At 41.9% G+C, this 25,704-nt stretch overlaps 1 protein-coding gene across 4 annotated transcripts in view; it reads left to right on the forward strand.

Moving 5' to 3' along the window:
* The window catches only part of LOC115758851 (protein sickie-like), an 83,655-nt gene that overhangs the window by 40,140 nt on the left and 17,811 nt on the right, over positions 1-25,704 (forward strand). Inside the window, exons 1-2 of one of the 4 annotated variants that reach the window (XM_030699635.1) lie at positions 9,293-9,490; positions 22,188-23,772. The exons of 2 other annotated variants lie outside the window; for them this stretch is intronic. In XM_030699635.1, the coding sequence (XP_030555495.1) occupies positions 22,366-23,772 (1,407 nt within the window). In that variant the 5' untranslated portion in view covers positions 9,293-9,490; positions 22,188-22,365. Of the gene's footprint in view, positions 1-9,292; positions 9,491-22,187; positions 23,773-25,704 lie in introns of those variants that run through there. One more of the 4 variants, XM_030699636.1, reaches the window with a different exon arrangement.

Below are 25,704 nucleotides of genomic sequence, written 5' to 3' on the forward strand. Positions count from 1 at the left end.
CACGTGAGCGCTCCGAGGAATAAAACTGGTTCCATTTTATCTGAACTACTCATCTGATTAAATCAGACTTGTATTTACAAGACCTACGCCCAAGTCGTACGAAAATTCAGCTGAGAATTCAAACCTTGTAAATATAGCTTAAGATCTACCGAAAGATTCTACCCCTCTAAATCATTTGTACTCCAATTTCGAAGTTTTTCCTTTTAACGTTCTCTTATGTCAAGTGAATGCCATAAGATGAAGAGACAAGAGATATTCGTGAGAGTTAATGAGAAACTCCTAGTCCTCGTTTTACTTAAATTAAATAAGATCTTACAATTAATATTGCTTATATTTTTGTAGACTTCTTCCCCTTTGTGATTCATGCTCTGATAGTTTATGGAAGCATTTCGATATTCTAAAAAAACTCTTCACATCTTTTATAATAAATAAATTTGATGTATTGAATTGAATTGAATAGAATGAAAATTTGAAATAGACTTCAATGTTCTTGAAGATAGGAATTCCACGAATGTTCCACAAATTTTTTTGATTGAAATTAAAGTTTTCCTTTAACTTTTCAATGGATTTGAGAATTATAACGAGCAAAATATATTTTCTTCGGCATAAATCGCTTAATTCCCTTTAAGCCAAGCAGCTTTCTTATGGTCTCCTTGCTCAACTATAAATAATTTCACAGCGCATATTTTACAACACATTTACAACACTTTTACAACACTGTCGCAAACTTGGCCAACTGCCATGGGGCACATTCATCTGCTACGGCGGCTGTGTTGCTGCTACTGCTCTCGTAAAAAGGCTGCAACATTTGGCGGCAGCTGCTGTTGCAACATTTTGCGCATTTCCATTGCCTACTTTCGGGCATGCCTCAAGAATGCGATTGCCGACGTTGAAAAGGGCTGTAACAATGTTGCGGCTGCTGCGCCTCAGAATATATGTACTTTAAATTGCTGCAGCACGGCTCACGTGCATCTCTCGCTCCGCCTTGCCTCACCTGCCCTTACCCCACCCCCTACACTTAACCATCCCGCTCAACGCCTTATCGACTGCTGCAACTGTTGTCGCACTTCAGAATTCATTCGCTTCGCTTATCGGCGCCGCAGTCGAGTCGCATTTTTGTCAGCGCAACTTTTACGCCAAGTTTCCTCGCGTCGAGCATTCCCCGAGACGATGTCTCCACTGTCTGCCACACCCTATTCTCTCTCCCCTCTCTCTCTCTCTCTCTTGCGCCTTTCTCCTACTGTCGCTGTGTGTGCCTCAAGTTGTCAACAAAAGTCACGCAAAAGTCTGATAAACTTTCAAAGCAGTCAGACAAATGTACTGCATGCTTGGGCATGTAGAGTGGAGAGAGGGGTGTGGGGCGGGGCTGGGCTTTGCAGAGTTTTGCCTACTTTCGGGCGGTCGAAAAATTCTCCTCATATGAGCACAAGTTGATTTTATTGTAGTTTTTCTTGGATGCGCTCATATCTCAAATAAGTCGTCAACAATTTTCAGGCTCAAATGATATAAACTTTAAATTGCAATTCATCAGGCAGATGGCAGGGGGACGTGGGAGGGGGGTACCACCAATTTTCTTTTATTTAACGTCTTGCTACATCGTAAAGTATTTTATGGCCTTCCCGTTTCCCTCCGGCCACCCCGCCCACCTTTCACCAGCACACAGCTATCAAATTTATCGAGGCCAGCCAAGCAGCCAGCCAGACACACTATTAGACATTTCTCCAGACAACATAAATCTGTCCCGACATGGCTATAAGGTGTGTAGTTTTGTGGGAGCAGCGGGTGGGCCTAGTCTCAAGGTCAAGGCGTACGTGTAAATTGCTTGGTGGATGCCATTTGATGGATTCTTGATGTGGAATTACTTCTTTTTTTTTTGTGGGCTCAAAATTGGTTGAAAGTTGCTCAGGCGATTGCCAGATATGGTTTAAGGTTGCCAGACATGGGTATAAACCGCCAGACATGCTTAAAGGTTGCTAGAAATCGTTGAAGGTTGACAGGTGCAATTAAACTTAGACACAACACATATGAGAAAGCCCAAAGTTCTAGTTTGTAGAGTAGCTCAGAGATAAACTGAAGGTTTGTCTTATAATATACAGGGTATCCGCACTCTGAGTCGGTCAGAGATATAAATTACGGGGTATCTGTTCACGGAGAAGCTTAGAGATGGACTGAAACCGTACTTAATATTATTTTATATATTACAAGGTATCTGTTAACAGAGTAGCTCAGAGATAGAGATTCTTCCAAAAATTACAGGGTGTCTCTTCACAGAATAACTCAGGGGAATGCATAATGCAATCAGTTATAATATCTTTTATATATCTCAGAGATGGACTAAAGCAATTGTTTAGATTCTTAAAAGATTTTCCTACATTTCAAAAGCATTTGCCTGAGCTTAGTTTCCATTCGATTAATTCGTGGCGCGTGCGAATGCAATCGATGAAGAGAATATCTCAAAATAGGAATTCGATCATAGAAAACATGACACGATGCCACGCCTTCATAGTGGGCGGGCAGCTGTTTATAGTTAACTGTGTGCATGTGAAGCAAAGAATGGCAGTAAAAAATACGTTTTGCCGTTTGACTGCGACTCGGACAAAGTCAAGAAAAAGAAAATAATTGCAATGAAGTTATGTCTGGATGCCATTTGCGCTTATTATGGCATTGCTAGAGGCGCGTGAGGGGGAGGGCAACAGAGTGAGGCATCTGCTTGATATGTAGCTGGGAATTTATGTGGGTTGCCTCAAAGTGGGTCGACTGTGTTGCAGCTACACATGAGCTTGGGAAACAGTTGACTGAGAGACTCGTCAAGAGTGCGTAACGCTCCGAGGAAACCTTGTTAAAAACTAAGGCCAAAGTGAGCTAGGTTTTCATTGAATTAAATACAATGAAAACCTTTTTAACGGACATTCCTATTAGGTGGACAAGCCTCTTGGGTAGGTGATTCGTCCACAAACCTCTGCGAATCTGGTCAAAGCCATGCTCCTTCATTAGACAGACACTGCTCTTAAGCGGACAAAAATTAAACGAAAGACGGTATCTACTCAACAGAGTATTCACTGTATATCGTCTGGCTATAAACACTGATAGGTGCATACGAAATCTGATTATTCAAAAATAATTTTTATTTGCTCTAAAATTTCGCTAACTAAATACTGCTTCTTGCCTTTATTTTCTTCAACTTGTGAGCTACGTTCTCCATATGTAAATACTTTTAAGTGGTTCGTTTAGTTGGGGGGACAATTCATTTAGAAATGCATTTTCAAAACCACATTGCACTCTTCAAAAATATAAATAGAAACATTTGAAATATTTCTTCTAACATTTTCTCCCTGCATTTTATTTTTTATAACTTCTAAGCTACGTTTTCTTCATACAAATGTTTATTATTAGTTCCGTTAATAGTGGAAAAATATTTGGGAATTCGTTCTCAAAGCCTAAATTTCAATAGCTTATGAGCTGCGTGTCCCCAATTTTGTTTTGTGTCTTTCGTTTTACACTGAAAAAAAAACGTTTATTTGTATTTAAACCCGTATTGCACTCTTGAAAAATATGAATACAAGAATTTGTTTTATTTTCTGCAACATTTCGCCGCTTGAATGAATTCCTTATTAATTCTTTTACAACTAGTTAGCTGCACTTTTCCATAAATATATTTTTATTGCCACCAGTCAGCAAAAGTTGAAGTCAAACATAAAATTGACATAAGATTCTGCTGCTGGTGTGGCAAGTTGAACAACAATAACAACTACTTTTTAGTCTCTCAATTTAATTAAGCGCCCAAATGGTTTGGTGGGCGTGGCAGAAACTTTTTGCCAACTTGGTTAACTTGAGGCAATTGCAAGCGTCGTCTGTTGCCGCATTAAAAACTTCAAATGTTGCACAATTGCAACTTTTTTGCCATTTGAGCAGACTTGAGAAGAGTCAAGACTAAAAGCCGATTGTTTTTAATGCAATCACAGTGCCACGCCCCATTTTGTTTGAATTAAAAAACTTTTGTAATTGCCCATTCGACGCTTTCCCCTGTAAATGTGTGTCCCAACCATCCCCCCCTCCCTGGCCCTAGGTTCGATTGTGTTGGCGCTTAATTAATTTCCGCTGTGAGTTATAACGTCATAAATGCCAATTCGTCTGCCACACAGCTACCCCAACTCGCCCCTCTCTTGTCTACCCACAATCTAAACCCCCCCCCCTCCGCCCCTTCCCTTAGTCGTCAGCAGTTTTGCGGCATATTATTTGCTATTGGCCGTTTTTATTGACAGACATCTACGCAATTTCACTTTGCGGTCGCAAAAAAGCAGAGTCCCTGAGCTGAAAGCTCTGTACCCAAGTATACCCCACATCCGCAGCTCCATAGTGCCCCCCTCCTTCCCTTGGTTGCCCCTTTGTCTGGTTTGAATTGCGTTCGCTTTGTCAGTTTTTTATGCTCTTCTCTGGCAGCAGATGCAGTTTATAAAGTTTTTCAAATGCATTAAAAATATATATATGTGTGTGAAGGAATCTCTCTCTCTCTCTGAAAGCGGTTGGGAAATGAAAAAAAGCTGTAGAAATAAGTCAAATAGGAACTGAGCTAGTTTGGAATACAGCAGAAAGTTAAATCGACTCTGAACATATGTTTCATATATAAGTTTATGCATGCGTATATAATATTTCAGATGAAGACATATATAAATTGTGCAGAACCTTAATGCTTCTCCGATTTGTTGATTTTCACTTAAATGCCAACTGAAACGCATATCTGATTTAGATCAGCTTTAATCGAAAATAACTCAATCTATCTTGATTTTTATTAAAAATATATCACAAGGCATATACATATATATATATATATTTGTGCAAGTGCATTTAATTCATTTAATTATGCTGAATTTAGCTTTTTTTTCCTTTCTTCCTATCTAATAGAGTTTTGCAGGACCATTTAAATTTAATTATTCTTGAAGATAGATTTTGCTTAGCTTGAAAATAGTTTTTCTTTTTCTGATATACATCTGCAGGAGCACTTAAATGCCTAACATTCCGACAGACAACTTTACTTTAGTCTTAAATAATTCTTAAAATCGATTTATTTCTTTGATTTATCTTTTTCATTCATATAACTCCAAAAATGTACTTCCAACTTCTGCATAATGTCCTCCCTTATATTTCTCGCAGGGCTAACGCCCTCGTCTGTTATCAAGCTAAGCTTTATGGCAGATTAACGCCAAAAAAAAGGCTGAAAATAGCTGCAAATCTACGGCATAAAGAAGCTTATGAAACTTCCAACCTACATCAACACAAAAACCTCATTGGCACAATCTTATCACTGGCCATAAATATTAAAGCACAGCTATAACTATAACAACAACAACAACAAAACACACACACACAATATACACACCACAAGCACAACCACAAGCCAAGGCACTTCACTAAAACCAACGAATCGTGTCTCGAGCCACGCAACGCGCCCATTTATCACGCACTCCAAATTGACCCAAGTGACCGATGGCCACAAACAAACGCGGGCAATGTGAGAGACGTGATAGAAGACCCCGCCCCTTTCCCCGTACCCTCTTCACACACTCGAAAAAAACAACAACAACACGCCTAGCGATAAGACAAAGAATCATAGCTATGAGACGGTCGCTGTCCAAGTTCGAACCACGCGAAAGTTCGAACCACGCAAATGTTTTGCAAACAGCAGACAGGGAGAAGGGTCTGAGAGCGTGGGGAGGCGCTCGAGGGTTATGGTAGTTGATTTTAATTGATTTGGGATTAAAGACAATTCGCTTGTCAATATTTGCTGGCACTTAAAGACAAGAGCGATAAAAGCAGTTCATATAAACAAAACGTTCTTCCATGGAAGAACTTGAAGAGCTCGAGCTCTGCGCTAGGGCTAAGGCTCCGGCTCCGGCTGAGGCTGATTCTGAGGCATGTGCCACATTCTGTTTGTTTGAGGCAAATTTCCAGCTCAACTATATAAATAATAATAATAGCATAATGGGTTTTAAATGGGCAGCTGCTGTAAATTGCGTAGGCTCCTACGGTGGCTGTTGTCTTAGAGGGATTACGTGTGTTGAATTGTGCAGCATAAATCATAAATTAGTTTAACTATTGTCTATTGTCTTACTAATGAAATCCATTTTGCTGCTCTTTTTCTCTTTTTAGGTAAGTATTTTTATGATGACTCTTGAATTAAGCTGAGGACTGGTATGTACGAAAGCTTTCAATTTGAAACTATTCAAGTTCACTCTGCCCGCTTTCACCTATTTGCGTGAATTGAGAACGAGAAAGAGTGTATTTCAATAATTTCATTCTTGATTTCACATTTCTACAATAGAATATGCATGTATATATATGATCGAATTGCGTGAAGTATATTCCACGTACAGGAACAGTAAGAATCTTGCTAATATTTTAAAAGTAGTTTAATGATAGTCTATAGATCATAAAGACAACTATATCCCAGACCAGTAAAAATACTATCTATAATATATGTTAATATAATATTTACTATCGTGGCTGTTTTTATTTTGAAAGCTACTAAAATATTACTACTTTTCTCTAAAAGTTTTTAAGAGTTTCCTAGAAAGAGATTTTCAGTACAAATTAAGTATAACAGTTTAGCTTGGGTCTTCTTCTTATTCCTACTACAATCTTGACTTATCTATTATATATTATATATATTATAGAAAACTTGAGATGATTGTTTTTTAGATAAATGCATAGTCGGAGCTCTTGTTAAATTTAAATATAAATTACTGCCTTCTTCTTATTCCCAATCTGAATTCTAGACCTACTTTAAAAAAGCAGCTTGGCATTATTGTTTTATAAGTAAATACCTATATGCACATGCACATAGTCAGAGCTCTGGATCCTTCTCAAGCCCTAATCCCCGAAAGCTTTGCCGCATCAGAGAATCAATTGATATGCTGCCAGTTGCTAATAACCCATATCGTTTATATGCCAATAAGTCTGACTGAAACACTCAACTTATGCCAGTCAATGGCTTTGCTCCCCAACTTTTGGCTGCCAGCTTCACTACCCCCTGCCCTCCCCTCCCCTCCCCTCCCATCCTCTCTCACTCAAACTACGCTTTTCGCATGACTCGGCAAAAACAGTTCCATAAGTCAAAGCAAATCGTTCGCTCAATAAAAGAAGAAAAAAAGTAAGAAAAATAAAAATTTTATTTTGCCTTGGCAAATGTCGAGGCCAAGTTGGTTAGCCGCCGACCCCATGCCAAGGCCCCTGCGTTCAGGCCATTGGCCAACTGCGTCTCAATTTGGGATAATCAATCATTTTTTAGTTGCAGCCCCCCTTCTCTCCCCTCTCCCAACTCTGGCAAACTCTGGCTCTGCTGGCTCGTTAAACAAACCCCCAAAAGTTTTTACATCTTTATTATGTTGATGTTCGCAACCTTCTGTTACCCCTGCCACAATCTTTCACCCCCCGCCCCCCCCCCCTCTCACACACTCCCCCCTTGCTCTGCTCAGGCTTCATTGCGAATTTGGGGTCTGGGGCCATTGTCGTTGGCTTTGGCGCCGCAGCGTCTCGCGCTAAAAATAAATGACGCCAGGACATAAAGCGACAGCCATGCTGCAGTGCCCCTCCCCCCACCCTCCGCTCCGCCCACTGGTCCCTGCCCCCTGCTCCCCTCCCTCGCTCTGACTAGCCTCTCGACTAACTACAAAACACAAATTTGCAATATTTTTTGTTACTTTGCCGCGCAACTTCATCGCCGCCGCCGTCCTGCTTCGTCCTTTCCACACAGGAAGCTGCGTCTGTAACTCTCTGCTTCTTCTATTTTTTTTCTCGCTGCTGCATAGTTTTGCCAACGTCTAAATAAAAACGCGTCGCTGGGGCAGACGACGGCGACGTCGGCGACGCCGTCGCCGCTTTGGCGCCAATCTGCGGCTCAGCTCCTCAGCTGCTGTGGCAACGACCACGACCCGTTCTGCCGGCTATGCATCCTTTGTGATGCCCTGTAGGCCATTGGGTTATGCTCGGACGTTTTATTGTGAAATTTGAGAGATCGAAACTGTGGCAGTAGATAAACAATTGAATCAGAGTAAACACTTTGCTAAAGCTGAGTCAAGGCTTCTTCTATATCTGGCATATATACAGAGTATGCAGAGCAGGGACCCTCAAACTTATTCTTTAATCAACAATAAAAAATACTGATTAGAATTCTTTGCTCTAAAAATAGATAGATTTCAAATTGTAGCAAGCTAAGCAGGAATTTCAATAGTAAAACTTGAAGATGCATTCAATGTTTATTTTCGCGAAATTGAAGTACTTCTTAATGTGAAACATATATGCAAGAATTCCTTACAGTGCATACAACTGCATAAAGTCATAGTTATGCAAGATCCCAAAAGGATACCCATTCAAAATTTTAATTTTTCTCCATATCCAATTCTCTACTGTAGTTTAAAGTATGTCATATAAATAGAGAAGATTCCTAAACCAACTCCGCAACAAGAAAGTTATAAATAAATCTTAAGAATTAGATCTACATATATCATATAAAGCAATTAAAATATATATACAAAGGATTGTGGGTTATAACTCAATAAATATAACCAACAAAATGAATTGATAATTATATAAAATAATAATACATATTTCCAAATCCAACCTTACCAAATAACATTTTCATCAAAATGGCATCTCAAGAACTATCCTAGTTTAGGAATATCTGCAACAATTTATAGCAAGAAAAATATATAGACAGAATTACAGAGTATATTGCTAGCCAACATGCGTAGCCATTAAAACTGTTATTCAAACTCTGCTCTGATAAATCCCTTATCTCTCTATAAATACCCCACGGCCCGTTCAAATATATAGCGCATCCTTGCTGCCATATGACCCCGCACACTTTGTCTCAATTTCCCGTCTACCCTCTGCTGCTGTTTGTACCGTTTTGATGCTGTTATTTGTTTTGTCGCCGCCGCCGTCAAGCCCGCCGTCGCCGTCGCCGACGTTGACGCTGACGCTGACGCTGACGCTGACGTCGCAGCAGGCCGTCAGCTGCGGCCGCTGCTGTTTGGCTGCCAAAGGATTTCGATTCGAGTGTGTCATATTCAGTTCCGCATTTGATGCGGCAGACGTCGGTACGCACGCACCACGGCTTGCAACATGTTGCCAACGCACTTAACATGTTGCTGATCGATAGCAACTTAACCGCGCACTCTCTCGCACGTAAACCGTTTCGTATAAGTTGCCACGCTCTCATCATTACCGTTTGGCGCTCTCAACTGATCTTGCTCAAAACATTGTTAGTACTGCGTGAACTGCTCAGCGGAGTGGACGCGCGCGTCGCTTTGTATTCGTATTCGTATTCGTGTTCGTATAAATTTTAGATTTTCGTATCTGCGCAGAGTTTACTTTGTCGTTTCGTTAAACGTGAGAATATAAACGAGTACGTGATCATGTTTGCTGTTTATTTACTTAACTGATTACTGAAGTGCGTGGCCAAGTGTTGCGTCGATTGTGCTTTGAAGAAAAGGTTCATTGAGCATATTTTTATTATTTATTTGTTTTCAACGCTTAAATCTATAAATAAATCAAAGCTCTGGCCCTCAAACGTGTTTTGTGCTTAAGCAAAATAAATATTTAATGCCAAACCGGTCGCTGAGTGTTCTTTCGGCGCTCGCCACACAGTGTAAAGTTCAGCTGGTCAGTTAACAAAACAAAATTAAGGCAGCCAAAAGCCGCCCCAAAAAAATACAAATTATCTGTCTCGTATGTGACACAAAAAGATAACAACAATGTTGCCAACCACTGTTTAAATTAACAGAAAAGAAAAAGAAGAGATAAAATCAAAAGCAAATAAGCAAACATGTTGCCGCAACATTTGCGATGCGGAAGCTGCGTGAAATAAAAGAAAAGAAGAAAATTAAAGTGTGCCATCAAATATGAGTGTAGTGCAACGCGTAAACCAATAAAAGGCTTCAATGTTGACAATGTTTGACAACGTTAAAGCAGCGTGTACTCATTGCTGGAGGTATTCAATATCCCCCGTATAGGGCAGCAGTAATATCGGGAGTGACTCGACTAAAGTTACAGACAAGTCGAGTCGAATGTTGCACAATCAGCAGTGGTACAATATAGTATAGTATTCAGAGCAGGGGTACGCGCGGGTGCCGGGGGAAAAATCTGCAACATCAGCTCAGACAATGCCAAAGGGAAAACTGAGCGGGACTGAGCGGAGAGGGGTGTGACGTTGCGCCTGCGGCTGTCATAATGAAACGCAGTTATTGTTTTCCATCAAATGGCAACAAATTAAAGAGACAGAGCTGAGCAGACAGGGGTAGTCGGAGAGGGGTCAGCGGAAAAACAATGAAAAAAAGTGCAACAATGGCAAATTGTTTAATGGAGCATGTCGAAATGAGCCGGGCAAAATGTTCACATGTAGCCAAAAAAAAAGGTGCATCAAAAATTGAGCGTGAGCTGCAGCCAGAGGCGTAGCTTCCGACAGGGGGCAATACAATTGCTTGATCTTGTTTAGAACAGACCAAAATATACCCAACAAATTAAAAAAGCCCTAAAACAATTCTCTGAATCTCTACATTTTATACACTTAAGATCTTATCTTGTGGCCTTTTATTTTTTCTTGCGTCTACCTACTGTTTTATGTGCCATTATATCTCTCTATCTGACAACCCTACCATGTTGTATCTTTGTGATCCCATCAGTGCACTTAATGGCAACAAATAAGTCCCTGCTCGGGGGCGCCCATACTTTATTGTAGTGTTTTGACTTCTCTGCACAACAATTGCAAGCCCCCGACTAGGAAATTGTCTGCTCTGTGCTATTGTGTTGCATATTGTAAGGCTTTTTGTTTATGAGTTTTGTTTGCTTCTTTTTATTTTTGGATGCTACCTGCTCTACTGACAGATCTCTCCCCCCTTCCAAACTTCGATTAGCTGCATTTTTGGCTTGGCATTTATTTTCGCTAATGGCAACTCAAAGTCTGTGACAGGCCAATGTATCACAGCGAGCAGAAGGAAATAAGAGGAAATAATCAAATTAGGTCTGACTGTACGCACGATGGGAACACAATCAATTCAAAGCGGCTGAAAAAAAACACACACACATACGCATATGTATATATATATATATATATATCCGGCACCCTCGCAGCCACCGCACATGTGTGCGCAGACAGACAGCTGTGTGTGTGCGTGCGTGTGAGCGAGAGAGAGAGACAGTTCCTGTGCCTAACGGAGGTGTTCAAACTCTAACGGTCACCCTCCCCGGAACCGCTCGCTTTCATCTCGGCTACCGCTCACCCTCACCCTCACCCTCAGCCTCACCCTCGCTGTGCAAGATCAATTAAGTAAAAATTGAAAGTTCTCAGTGTCAATTTTGTTGCGCTACCCCGCGCTACTCCGCGCTACCCCTCGCACATCCCCTCACATCCTGTGCCTCGAAAATACTTTTGTAATAAATTCTTATTAGAGTTTGGCGCCTCAGCGCCTGCCAGGAATGCTGCTGCGTCGGCGGCGGGAAGGAGGACGCAAGATTTATGAGCCTCCAAACGGTTTTTTCCCCAGTTTTTGTGGCCTTTTTTTTGGATTATAAATAATATTTGAACTGAGATACTTGAGTGGCTTGCGGGAGGCGGGAGGCGGGGTTCGGCGAGGCGTTAGCTCAAGTATTTTAATTGAAAAAATATTGCAATTAATTTCTTTCCACTCATTTTGCAATTTGTGCGGCGTTGCGCCTTGATGAAGATTGATTTTCGCGGCGGCTTTTCACTTGCCGCATGGAAATTTGCAAGCGCAGCTAATCGAAATTGTCGTTGCCAGCGACTGAGAGAAAATTGGCTTTGCTTTAGCGTTTTTGACTTTGAAGTTGCCAATTTTCAAAGATTTTACTTTGAACTGGCTGGCCAAAAGATCTGACGGGCAATTTCCTCAAATGCGGCACGGACAAAAGGCCGTCTTTAAGGCCCGCCGATTACAGAGCCAACTTCCTTATGGCCCAAAATACAGACATTTAAATCAATTGAGCTGTAAGTGTCGGCTCCTTATACCCTTGCCTTGAGAGTATTCTCATTTTCTTACGATTTGTGTAACGTATGGGAGGTGAGGCTATTAGACTGTAGAGTATATATATTATTGATCACCTGAATGGGCAACTGTTCATATATAAACTTGCCCTTATAGAAAATTGGTCTACAAATATGTGCATTTCAAGATCTCCATTTATATGCAAGGGTATTTTGTGTTCGGTAAAGATATGCATTTGTTGTTTCTTGAACAAAACAATTTCCATTGATTGACTTCGCTCGACACTTGGCTCCATCAGCATTTTGTTTGCTTAGTTAGGGGCCGAGGAGAGTGAAATGACAACAACTAAAATGCATGTCAACTGCTGGCAAGAAGCCCCTCCTTCCGATACTACCCCCCTCTCTCATTACCTTTTAAAGTGGAGCCAAACTGTCTGCTTTGGCAGCTGTGTGAAGTGTATTTTGCATTTCTGTGCATGTGTTTGCATGTATATATATGTATGTGTGTGTGTGTGTGTGTGTGTGTGCTTGTACGCCATGTAAATGCTGTGTAAATATTTGGCCAGACCCAACGCCAAATACCCTACATTCGCACTTGACAGAAAGCCAAATGCTTAAACGGCGGCATTAATTAATAGATACAAATTAACTGCGAGTCTCAATTGTTGTTGTCGATTCCAAAATCGAACCCGAGCCCGAACTCGGTGCAAAGCCCCGCCCCGAATTATCCGGGCTGCGGCTACTGTGCGACGCGGGGAGGCCAATGAACCGTAAACAGCGACAAATCCAAGGCGCATGGCCGGCGCATGGGCTCTACTTCTGGGTCTCATAGATTGGGCTCTACCTGGTCAAAGGGCAAAGGGTTGAAGCTGGGAAAATTGTGCGGCCGCGTCTGGAGTCGTGTTTAATTGACGGAAAAGCGGCGACAGCAGGGCCAACAAATATTCAATATTCTTTTCGGCCTGCTTAAAGGAAATGAAATGTTAATTAACAAGGGAAAATGCTTAGCAAAAGAGAAGCAAATATAATTGCCGAGCTAATGATGTGGGAAAATGACGCTCAGGAAAAGGGCTTACATTTTTTATGAAGAAAAACAAGACATAAAATATAATTATTTAAAAATTGAGTGCTCCTGAAGAGGAATAGATTATTCAGTTGTGAAAGATAAGGAAAAACAAAATAAAAATATAATCATTAAAAAATATTAAGAGGGCAGTAGTCATATATAGAAATATATTCTTTAGTTGTAGGGTAGAAATAGGTTATACAAATACATATAAAGAAGGAAAAACTAGATTTGATATATAATCTTAGTAAAATATATTGAGAGCAGCCCCAGGCACGCAAATAAAGGTCAAGCCTCTATGAAAGCAAAGGATAAATTCAAATATTCAAATATGTAAAGTTCCTCTATATCCATTCAAGAGAAACAAAATTTGGATGGCTTAAGGTTTGTGTAGTCCTCCTTAGCACTAATTCCATTTGATAATATAGCCAGTTTTATAAGCAAAACAAATATATATAAATATACATAAATCGTGGCGAACCCTTTTCGGAATGCGCACGTAAAGGTTCAATTGGGCAGCAACAGCTGTCAGAGCAGGTCCTTTAGCAATATGATAATGTGCATAATCCCCGAGCGGCGGCATGAGTGGCAGACACTTGAGAGCTGAATACGCCTGATATCATAATTGCATTAATGTTGCAACCCGTCCGAGCTTGCCCCTTGCTGTTGCATTACACTAATTACCCAGAGACAAACAACTCAAGGTTGACATTTTGGCTGCGAGTTGCAGCTTGAGTTGAGGTTGACTAATTGGCCGCCTCTTTAGCTGCTCTTCAGCTGGCAACATGTTGCCGCTGCAGCTGCAGCTGCCGCTGCCACTGCGTCTACCTGTGCAGCACGTTGGCACTCAATAAACGGCCATTATCAGAAACTACTCCGTCTACTTTATATGGCATGAACGTTGTCGCACCTTAAAAAAGGGCCAGGCTCGACAACGCAGCTGATTGCAGACGCGCCTCAACGTATGCTGCCACATATCATTAATCAGCTGCAACTAATATTGTGACTGGTTGCACTTGAAAGCGCAGCTGCCACCCCTTCAGCTGCGGCTCCCTCTGCCAGCTTCTAATTACTATGTTTGTGCCTACAAACCATTCGAGAGCATCGTCTTCTAATGTGCTCCATTTTCATGAGGCCCGCCAGTTCTGGGAAACGTCCGAAGACAAACAGACAGGCCTTTGCCTAGCTCTTATCTACGTGTCTTCCATTTAGTGTCGCAGTTTCAGTGGAAACAACGCCGGGCAACGTTCATACACTTGGTTCCGCCTCGAAAATTTAATTATCATTATGCCACATTATCTGCTCGGAGCACTACTACTTCAGCCTCTTGGCATTGATTAATTTACGACATTTTACACATATTTCTATATATATATATATATGCCTAGGCAATGGGCGTGTGCCTTAAGAGTTGAAAGATGCTCTGCAGATTTGGTATGGTTTTTCTGGCTGATTTTGGAATTTCTAACTAGAATCAACTGCAAGGCAGATAAGGCGCCCGAGCAGAGATATTTACTGAGCAATCCCCAGCAGACGTATTAGACTAAAAGCTACTTCGAATTCGAGGAATTTCTAGACTTTTCAGTTTTTATTAAAAAACCAACTTTCTAGCCTGAGCGAAGAGATTAACTGTTTCTGTTTGTTCTATTGAAAAGAATACCTGGAATTCCTTACAGTTGGCGCCCGAGCAGGGACCTTGTATAAATATTAACAGGACAACTTTTATATGAGAATCCTTATCGTTTATTTTTCTGCTTCTGTAAAGCCTTTTCTGCTTCGCTTGCAAGTTTTTCATATTCCTCAAATCCCGTCACTGCTCGTAAACGCTTTCGACTCTCAACTATGCCAGTGTTGGTTAACAGCCAAGTGCAAAACCATTTCGGGCACCTTAATGCCAACACCAGCTGTTCTTTTACTCCGAGTAATTGTTGCTGTTTCTGTTATTGTGTGCCATTAGAGCCCAGTGTCCAATGCAAAGCGCATGTTAAAGAAGCATAAACAGAGTGCGACCCCCTAACCCGATGCCTGGCTTAAGCACTTACCCGAAATGCATAGCCGAAAACAAAAATACTAAAAAAACAGAAGAAGAAAGGGGCAAAACTTTTTCATTATTATTATTGCCCACGTTGCAAGATGGGCCCGCCGATATGACGGAGCGCCCCAGCGACAGAGACGACCCAAAAAACTCATCAGCATAATCAACAAAAGAGTGAAGCGTCGCAGAGCGATAGAGAGAGAGAGAGAGAGAGAGAGAGAGAGGGAGAGAGCGAGAGGTGAAAGGCTGTGGGGGAGGCGCAGACATTGAGGCAATGTTGCATGCAACATGCACAAGCACAAGATTCGAGTGATTGTTGCCCGACAGCACGTTGAGAGTTGAGAGAGTTGTGAGGGACGGGCTGAGGCAACAAATGCAGTTGTATAGAATATGCACAAGACAATAAAAATAATAGTCATAATAATAATAATAATTGTTGTTGTTGTCCGTCAAGTGGACTCTGATGAGCCCAAATGCCTGTAGGCTATTCAGCGTGTAGGGTGCAGGGTCGGCAGTTGTAATTAGTGGAAAGTCGAGTGTGCATCCTGCTCCATTTGAATTGATAACTCTCCTCTTCTAGTTGGGCTGCCTCGCTTGATTTAGCTCACATGTGACCAACTGGGCAGGGCAGGGGCAGCTTATCAGCATGCAGATCCATCAATTTCCAACTGCATTCATTATCTCAAGCATTCCACATACGCCATCGAGCTGCCCCTTCGCCCTTGTCGGCTGGCCTCAGAGAGAGAGAGGAAGAGAGAGAGAGCGAGCTTGATAAATTATTTGTTGACGTGATTTGTGTACAGACTCAAGCGATACGATTCGTTACGTTTCGATCTGGCGCTCGTTTCGATTAAATTTCTAGACTTTTGTTTTGATTTTGAGCTCGGCCAGGGTATTTGGCTGCTTATGCAAATTTATGTTTGACGCAAATGAAAGCAAAGTTGTTCGCTTTTCACATGTTTATTTGGCACCCGACAGATGCTTTCTACACGATTAACACTGTCCGACAGATTGATGTATGTGCTGATATCTCGATATCTTGTGCGATTTCCACTGCGTTTCTTGGCAGCTGCCGCAGCAGTAAATCAAAAACAAAAAAACGCCAAGCTATGAAGTTGATCCTGAAAGTCGTTTGATAGCAAAGGAAATGTGAGCTTGCCTTACATTTGCTTATAAGACTCGCTTTGCAATCTTTAAGTATGCGCTACTTTTTGACCTAAATGGCTGATTGACCCACCGATTAGTTGATTGATGTGCAATATACACTCCAAGCCCTAAACTGGGCAGCTGAACTACTCACAATTTTTAGAAAATACCACATGTAAGAGTGAAAATTGGTGGATTTGCTTCTTTTTTGGCTTTCACTCCGTCTTAAATCTAAAAAATAGAAATTTTAGCAAATTGCACACGTGAGGTTGGAAAATTGGTGGAAAACTATTGTATAAACCTCTTACTGCTTCTCACATCGTCTGCCTTTAAATTTCTTAAAAATCTATATTGTTATATCTTGGTAATCTTACGGAATTTGTTGTGCAATATATATAAATATTTTTAATTATTATTACATATGCTTATGCGCTTGCAAAAGCAGCTAAAAAATACTTCTCACAGTAGTTTCGTGAAATCGAATAAGGAATTTTAATCATTTTCACATGTGATGGTGAAAAATGAATGGAATGCGCCTATATAAACTTATTTTGTACAGTCGTAATACAGCGAAAACCCTTATGCTTCAAAGATCTTACGGAATTTGTTGTGCAATATATAAATATTTTTTTTTTTAATTATTACATATGCTTATGCGTTCGCTTTTCAGCAAAAGCAGCTAATATTTCAGTTAAGCTTTTCTTTTGTGCCCACTCCCCCGCCTGCAATCTTTGAGATACATTTACAGCGCAATTCAATTGCAACTGCCTCAAGGGGATGGCCTTTAATTAAATGCATTAAAGCTCAGTATACAGTATACAGTTTGTGGACCATATATGTTCGCATCTGACGTACTGGGGAAATATATATGTAAATAGTTGCATTCACTTGGCAGGCTGCTCAAGTTACACGGGCTAATGTTGTTACAGAAAGCTCTAAAACTTAAATTAGACTCAATTGTTTATAATTCTCAGTATGGTCGCGACTGTCAAGAGTTTTCAAGAAGTTGTCAAGTGCTTCCAGTTGTCGGGCCACTCGAGGAAGTGCCCAGCCTTCAGCTCGCGATCTCGTTCTCGATCTCGATCTCGATCTCAATCTTTGGCTTCAACTCGACGGCTGCATTTGAGGTTTATTGAGAAACTGGTTGGGTCTACGCTGAATTCACATCCACCCGCTAAATTCACAGAAACACGCGAGTTAAGAGCGGCTCCTAACAGCAGGTTTTCGCGTCTAATTAATGCAGTTCAATAAAAACTGAATATATTTCTTGATTTTTGTATATATAGAGTTGTATTTTTTTGGGTCGTTGTCGCGCCCTTTTAGACTCAGATTTTTTGCATAAATACATAAATATGGTATATATTCATGCATTCATTTATGAATTCTGCGCCGATAAACTGGCGCCGATATGCTCGCAAAGAGCCGAAGGTTTCGTTTTCTTTAAAACCAGAATTTCATCGATATAAATAAACAATAAAAGTGCTTCTTATGACGTGCACAGTGTGATGTCAGCTTTTGTATTTGCTATGGAATAATATTTTATAAATATGCAGATTTCGGACTTTCAAGATCTTGGCACACCTCGCAAATAATTATATTCACATTAGCTTTGACTGCGTCTGCCCTGACACCTCTTCGGTAGCTTGAAACTGATTCGCATTCAAATTGAAATAACAACTCGACCCAATTATATTGTCTACAAGAGCGATGCCTCTAATGACTAAAAGCCAGATACATACACACACACACACAGGAGTTGTTGTGGCGTTTACAAGTGTTTTCTTTTTTTTCTGGGTACAATTTATTTTTTAGCTGTGCCCGTATGTTGGTAGCAATGACTTCATAAGAGCTAAGTATGATTATATTTAGACGACACACAAAATCCAATTAAATGAAACACAGCTTGTCTTGAATAGAAACAGAACAGAGCTATTATTGCAATTATTAGTGTCGGATCTAGTAATAAGCCCAACAGATTCACACCTTAGCCTAAGATGCGCACAGAAATGGACGTAAAGATAATCCATAAGAAGACTTAAATTTGCGAAACCATAAAGATACGTTTTAGAGGCAGTTCTAACAAACATATTTCATAAAACAACAATTTAAATAATAACTGAAATTTAAATATTAATTTAATTACAAGCAAAAGTACCCGACTGTCAAACTGCAGTTAAACTCGTAATGCCTCGCTTCAAGAGGCATTACTGAAACATTTCAAAGTAAACGATTAAGAAACACATAACAATTAAATGTAATTCTCATGTTCCTGCTGCATATTTCATAAACAGAAACTGTGTTCTTCTCTCTTGAGTCAACCTTGGGGGAAGCTGTCACTTGGCACAGCACAAAGCTACTTAGCAATGCAGTTGACAGCCTCAGTTTGATTACTTTTTGCGTGTTTTTGTGCTTTAATTCTCAACCAGTTTTGACATTGAATATTTAGAATTTCATTTGCTCGGTTTTGTTTTGTTCGCTGACACAGTTGCTGGCAATAAATTTGTTTTTGTTGTTTGTCAACAGTTTGACGGGCTGGGCTTAAGAGCCAAAGCAAAGGCCAGATATAGCCGAATATATATGCATATATACATATTTATATATATAGTTGCTCAGCTTAAGTCGGAACACATGTTGCCTTTGGTTTTGGGTCTTATATTGTCAGCATTTTGTCTAAATTCATAATTCATTTCATTTCCTGAAAACATTTCTCAAATGAGCGTCGTCTCTTCCATTTTGTGCGTTGGCTGATTCTCTTTTTATTTTCTCAATTTTTTTCGGTTTTATTTTTTTCTATTTTTCGCTGAATATTATGGCAATTTCCTAGTGAGATTTGGTGCGGCTGATAAGCTGCCACGACGTCTAGACTTGAGGCTCTCTGCAGCGGCAGCGGCAGCCCACAGGAAAAGGCACGGAAAACCTAGACAGACGTCCGCGATAAGCCTGGCCCGTGTGCCCCAAAGGCCCCCAGTGGCTGTCAAACTGTGACTTGTTAGCGAAAGTTGGATGCTGGAAGCTGGCACAGGAAATTGCATTGAGCGCAATTTTAGTTTGCTTTTTTCTTTCTTGTTTTCTTCATGCTGGCAACTGCTTGACATTTGCCACACAAGACAATAGATGAAATTCCAGTGCAGCAGCTATCAAATGCCATTGCATATTACACAATAAACAATAAAAACAATGAGCTTCAAGCAATTGGGCCCAAATTCAAAATGCAAAACAATTAGACGCCTACGTGACTTCACAGCCAAAAATGCAGAATAAAAAACTTTAGCTTGAAATGTCAAATTCGCATTTGAATTTGGCGGGCCTTGAGTTGATTTGTGGCTGTTGCATTATTGACAGCTTCGCGTTGCAGCCAAGAATTAATTTGATTTATACGCGATTTAAAGCAATCTACATTTTGACAAGCAGCGCAGCTCAAACTGTGGCGCAGCAGTTGCAGCTTCCATGTAACTCATGCACTGCGACAAAATTTGTATAGTTTCTTTCTTTATTTATTGCGTGTTTAATCTTTGTCATAAATTTTGGGCAGCTGCTGCATGGCCATAGCTCAAACTTTTGTATCGCAGCTGCCACATAATGCGGCACAGTGCGTGTCAAACTGCAACGGCTACTGTGAGTCACATCTGATAATCCGCACGACATGTTGATTGAATGCCTTTTGAGTAAATAGTTGGCCATGCGGGCTATTTGATCATAAATCTCTTAAAATAGTATATGTATCTCAACTTTTTATCAAATATCTTCGAGTTACTTATCTTCAGCACATACTTGGAACGCATTTATAGACAAGATCATTTTCCTTGCCAGACCCGATATCGAATTCCATGCATCTTAGCAAAAACAATTTGAGTATTACCAGATAGATATATGTTTTGTGAACTATAAAGCTGACCTTTTCATAAAGTTTCTCGAAGAGAACAGTTTCTATTGAATTTCTCCAACAGTTAAATGTAGTTTAACTGAATCCCTCGTTAAGGCCGCGCTCTATAAACCGGCCAACTTTCTCTGCCTTGAGCCCAGTTCCAAGTTTAATCGTTTCCTGGTTCTGCGACTCGTATACCCGCAGCATATCGTTTCCCCTGCGCTGCCAACTTTATGAGTTTTAGTTTTTTATCAACTGTTTGACACTTGGACTGGCAGAACGGGCACTTAAAACATATCTATAAGTACGACTCTGCTGTGCCGATGCCATGTGTTGGCTGGCGACTGTGTTTGCTGAGACTGCAGCAGTTTCATGCCACATGCCAGGCCCTTGTTGTTGTTGTTGTTGTTGTTGCTGGTCATGCTGCTGTCAATTGGTTTGTTAGTTTGAATGCAGTCGTTGACACTTGAAAGGGAGCTTCAGTTCAGTTCAGTTCGGTTTCTAGTTCTTGATCTGGTTCTTGTTCTTGCCCTGAAACATGTCGAAACTTGCGGACTTTGCTGACTGACGGCTTGACTCATGCTTTCGTTGTTGCTGTTGTGCAATCACAACAACAACAACGACAGCAACAACAACAGCAACTAGCAATTGCAATAAATAACAATCTTCTAATGTCATCAACACACACTCAAGCCATATGGCTTGCTCTCTCGCTCTCTCCCCTCGCTCACTCTCTCTCCCTTTTTGTTTTTGTTTTTCGTTGTGTTGAGACATTTTAGCTGGCATTTCCAATGCAGCCCTCACCCCTCCCCCGCCGCACACTTACGCTCGCCCCTTAGCTCGTCAAGCTCTCAGCTCTTGTTGCTGTTGTTTTATAGCGCTGCGTGAATTGGCTGTAATTGTTTTGATTGCAGTTCATGGCGCGCTCTCTCCCTCTCTCACCCTCTCTCTTACACACAGTTACACTGTTTGAGTTCCAATAAACAGCAATTTTAATTGTTGCGGCTGTAAATTATTTCAACTTTGCCAATGCTTAAATTGCTGCGCATTGATGGAGTTATTAAAGAACTTCTGCTCCGGGAACGTCAACTGCAGTGGTTCATAAATTAATGCCAGTTATTGTGCTTAAAAGACTTTTGCAGTTAGAATATACCCACAACATACATATATTGAAGAACTTTTGACAACAAACGAACTTTATTTTACTAAAGAACTGAACTGAAAGAGAGTATGAAAGTAACTATTTGAATAGTGGTTCATTTAATGGTTCATTTCCTGTTCTGCAGCTCATTTATTGAACGAAGTTGACTGTAGGGGAACTTAATCTTAATTGATTAATTGCTGTCAATTTATAAGTAGTTCATTTTAAGAATTGTATTTCACGAATACTCACAGCTACTTTGGAAGAAATTTTATTTTTAATATATTTGTTTTTGTTACATCTTAAATTACATCTCAAATAATGGTTGCTGGTTCACTTTTTAAATTACAGTTCACTTATTGGTTCATTTTTTCCAAAATATATAAAAGGATTTTTTAAATTCAAATTCTTGTTCTTATTCAAAATTGAGCTCGCAATAATTGCAACTTGTGGTATTACTTAAGATATATGTTCCCAATAGTTCCCAAATTTTGCTTAATATTTGTCGACTTGACTTGTTTCCGCTTTAGACAATTGACACTCGCTTTCACAACCTTGAGAAACTCTTAGCCCTTTTGTGCGTTGGCTTAAATGCTTTCAGCATGGCATTCAAAATCTGACAAGTCGTCGAATCCATTAGATACGCTCCATTGTCGAGTTTTTTTTTGGTTTTTTGTTGGCTCGCCGTCAATCAAAAACCTCAGACAGTCCGGTCACGTGAAATGGATGCTAATTGGGCGTTAATGGAACGTTCAAGCTGTAATATTGAAAAAAGAATAATACGTTTTAGTTTAGCTTTGAGCCAGCTAAGCTGGGGGTAACCTATTAACTAGGCGTGGCAAGTTGGTGGCGTGGCAAGTCCAATGGCAGCTGCAATTTGTGCATCGGAGTGCCACAATCAAGCATGATTGATGCAGCTTTAGTTTCCACTTTAAGATCAACCACCAGCAATGAGACCCCCAGCGTTGATTATAAATGAAATAAGCCTCGATTCGAATGCCGCAGCGATTAATCAACGTGCAAAGTGAAAGACACAAACATGAAAATCCAATGAAAAACCAGAGCTAACAATCGAAACCCAAAGTGAGCCCCGCGCAGAGGCATCTGCCCCACGATGTCCGCTGCCAGCGCCAGCACTCGAACGCCGACGTCGCCGCTCGCAGCGCCGCTCTACGATGGCTATGCCACGATACGCGCCCGCGGCCTGAGCCGCTCCCGCTCCATACGGGCCGCCGAGGCCACCGAGGCAGCCGCAGCCGCCCAGCCGCACGAGCTGCAGCAGGCGGCGGGGGGGCTACGTCTGGCCAGCCAGCGCAAGCGCACCGTCTCGCTGAGAAGCAACTATAGCCAGAGCTCATCTGGGCAAGGCGAGGAGATCTACGCGCGAGCCAAGCCCGTGCGCACGCCCACCATCGGCGATCTGGAGCCGATCTATGCGAGTGCAACAGCGGCAATTGCCACGTCTGCGTCCGGATCGGCGTCCGGTTCGGTTGTGGGCTTTCGGCCCTTGTCGGATGCATCCAGCTCCTCGGGCGGCGGCTCCATGCCCTGCGACTATCAGAGCGTGAAGAAGAACTCGCGCTTCTCGCTGGACTCGCTGCAGAGCAGCGCCACGCCCAAGACGCCTGACTACAATACCGCCGGCGAGGAGGAGCACATATTTCTGTACACCGCGCCGGCGAGTCCCAAGCGGCGGCTGGACAGCGGCCTGCGCAGCTCCTACGACAGCTCCGAGCGCGTCTGCTACTCGCCGCTGCCCAAGCTGAGCTTTGATATGCAGGAGCGCGACAGCCGGCGGGCCACCCTGCGCCACAATTCCGTCAGCTCGACGGGCAGCCGGCGACCCATGACGCTGTCCCTGTCGCTGACGGAGGCGCCACCACGTTCGCCCACGGGTCTGCCGCCGCCGGCGCCTGTGCGCCGCGAGAGTCTCTATGCCAAGCCAAAGATCTATGCGACGCCCACGCGGCCGCCGACCACCAGACGGCTGAATCTGTACGAGCTGCCCATCGTGACACAGCGCAGCAACAGCACCGAGCTGCTGGAGCGCTCCTACACCAGCCAGAGCCTGGCCACCATCGACCAGGACGAGCTGCTGGTTGTGCCCAGTGCCATGCCTATGTTGCCCAGCGCCGTGGATCGGCGCTATCACACGCTGGGCCACATGCGGGTCAAGAGCATGGGCGCTGGCCTGCATCGCAGCCTGGATGTGCCGCCGTGCGGCTCCATGCTGGACATGAACGGCCCTTGGCGGCATCCACAGGGCAACCACAAGTCGGCTGGCAACATATATGCCACCGCGGAGGCGGCAGTCAGCGATCTGAATCGCATGGCGCCGGAGTATATGGATCCCCTGGACTTCAAGATCGGCTGCCAGACAACGCTGAGGAGCAAGCCGCTGATCCCCTGGTACGAGCTGGCCATTCGACGCGACTTCAAGCGACAGTCGTGTCCGCCCATGAGCGGCGGCGTGACAGGAGCTGCCCTGACGTTGCCCTCATCGCCCCAGCTAAATGAGCAGGTGAATAAATCAACTATCGATTGCATAAAGTTATCGATAACAAAAATGATCGAAGCGAAAAAGAGGCTAGTTATTTAGACATTAAGTACTATGCCAATATATAAGTTGCATTGAGAGAATTATTTTCTTAGAGAATTATTTTCTTCAGGCCAAATAACTTCGTTTACTATTGCTGTATGTAAACAAGTTTTCAGTCCAAAATATCGATAAATATCGATCAGTTTCTAAATAGCGATGAATTCGTTTAAAAAAAAATAGGTAAAATCCGCATGATTAAGTCTATAATTATAGACTATAATACATATAAAATTCGCATTGTTGTATCCAACTTTTATGGAAACAATGTCAGCTATGTGCTGGCTATCGATACTGCAGCTGCCGGGCCAAGCTTGGATGCAGCCAGAGAAATGCAGCAGCATTTGGCCAACAGTTATGCCAAGTGGCATGTTCCTTGTTCCTTGTCTTGCAGCAGGCGGCATACCCCATCCGGCTTTGGCATTACAAATGCAAGCCGGCGCATAAGGCAAAGCTATGCGAGTGGCCAACGTCCACTTTTTCACCTGTCCAACTGTCCGGCTGGCCAACTGTCCGGCTGTCCACGCGTCCAGTTGTCAGTTGCCGTTAGACGCGTTTGCCCACTGATTGATTTAATAAAACTTGCATGAGCCTCGTCCGCTGAGCGCGTCGTGCCTTTGGGCGCGGGCAGTTCAGCATATTAAATAAATGAGCCAACGTCTTGGGCACGTATTGCAGATTACAGTTTGGGCAGCACTGGTTGCTGCCTGATTTTAATCCTTCATCATACGCTGCCAGCTCACCTATGTACGTCTGTGCAGACAGGCCAACAACATCTGTTGGCCATGTCCAAAACCGACGACCTCATTCGCAGAACAACACGCAATTGATATGTTGTCCACGAAGAAATCAGCTTTGCTCTTGGCCCGGACCACAGCTGGCAACTTCCCCGCTCTCCCTTCAGCTCTGCAGGAAAAGAGTTAAGTTTGAGCTAAGCAAAAGTATCAGATGGGCAACACAGGTATTTAAAAGCTCTAAAAAATTAAAAACACAGAGTGCTTAAGCTCAACAAAAGTATCAATGAGACAGCCATTCAAACAATCCAAAGTCTCTAAAGAATACAAATACCCTTTGTTACTTGTACGTCTATAAGGTCTGCCGTTTCAATATAAAATGCGTATTCCTTAGTTTTATTAAAGAGTTTCAATAGTATAATAATGCATTTTTATAATAGAATACCTCGAATATGTAAACTTAATACATTTGCGAATTTGAACAGTTTTCGTAAAATTCCTCAAAATCATTATACCCTGTCTTACACATTTTGAATGCGTGCAGGGTGTAATTACAGTTTTTCAGCAAAGCGCTATAGCACATACATGCATACATGTATGTATGTATGCATTGAGTCGTTGTCTTCGACTCAACGACACTTAATGCTGCTTTGTGCATGTGTGTATCCATTCACATGTGCTCAGAGCGGCAAAGCAAACAGCTCTCTCAAGTTCACGCTCTCCGTGTGCACACGCTTTCTTAGTCAAAGTGAAGACTTTTGCAGATCAAAGCAAAGAACAGCCTTCGCTTTATGTGCGCCTGGTATATAGAGATGGCCTTTACATTAACTCGGACGCGTGTCGGCGCCTGCCATCGTCATGATTAAAGCCTTAGTTCAAAGTTGCTGCAAGAATGTTTTGATTTTGTTTAAATGAAAGTACGAATTTATAGTTTATTGATCAATTTTATAAAAATACATAAAATACACTACTATTTAATTACATATTTATAGAAAGGCATAAGGCTGCTTCTAGATAAATTACCCTTATTCGACGTCCCTGGATCAGGTCCGTCGATTGCAATTAAATATCCCGTTTCTTATAAATGACCAAAGTTGACAAGAGGCAGCCAACATTATTTTAA

The sequence above is a fragment of the Drosophila novamexicana genome, unplaced genomic scaffold (assembly GCF_003285875.2).
Source record: "Drosophila novamexicana strain 15010-1031.04,08,12 unplaced genomic scaffold, DnovRS2.1 tig00000193-arrow-pilon, whole genome shotgun sequence".
NCBI classification, from domain to species: Eukaryota; Metazoa; Arthropoda; class Insecta; order Diptera; family Drosophilidae; genus Drosophila; species Drosophila novamexicana.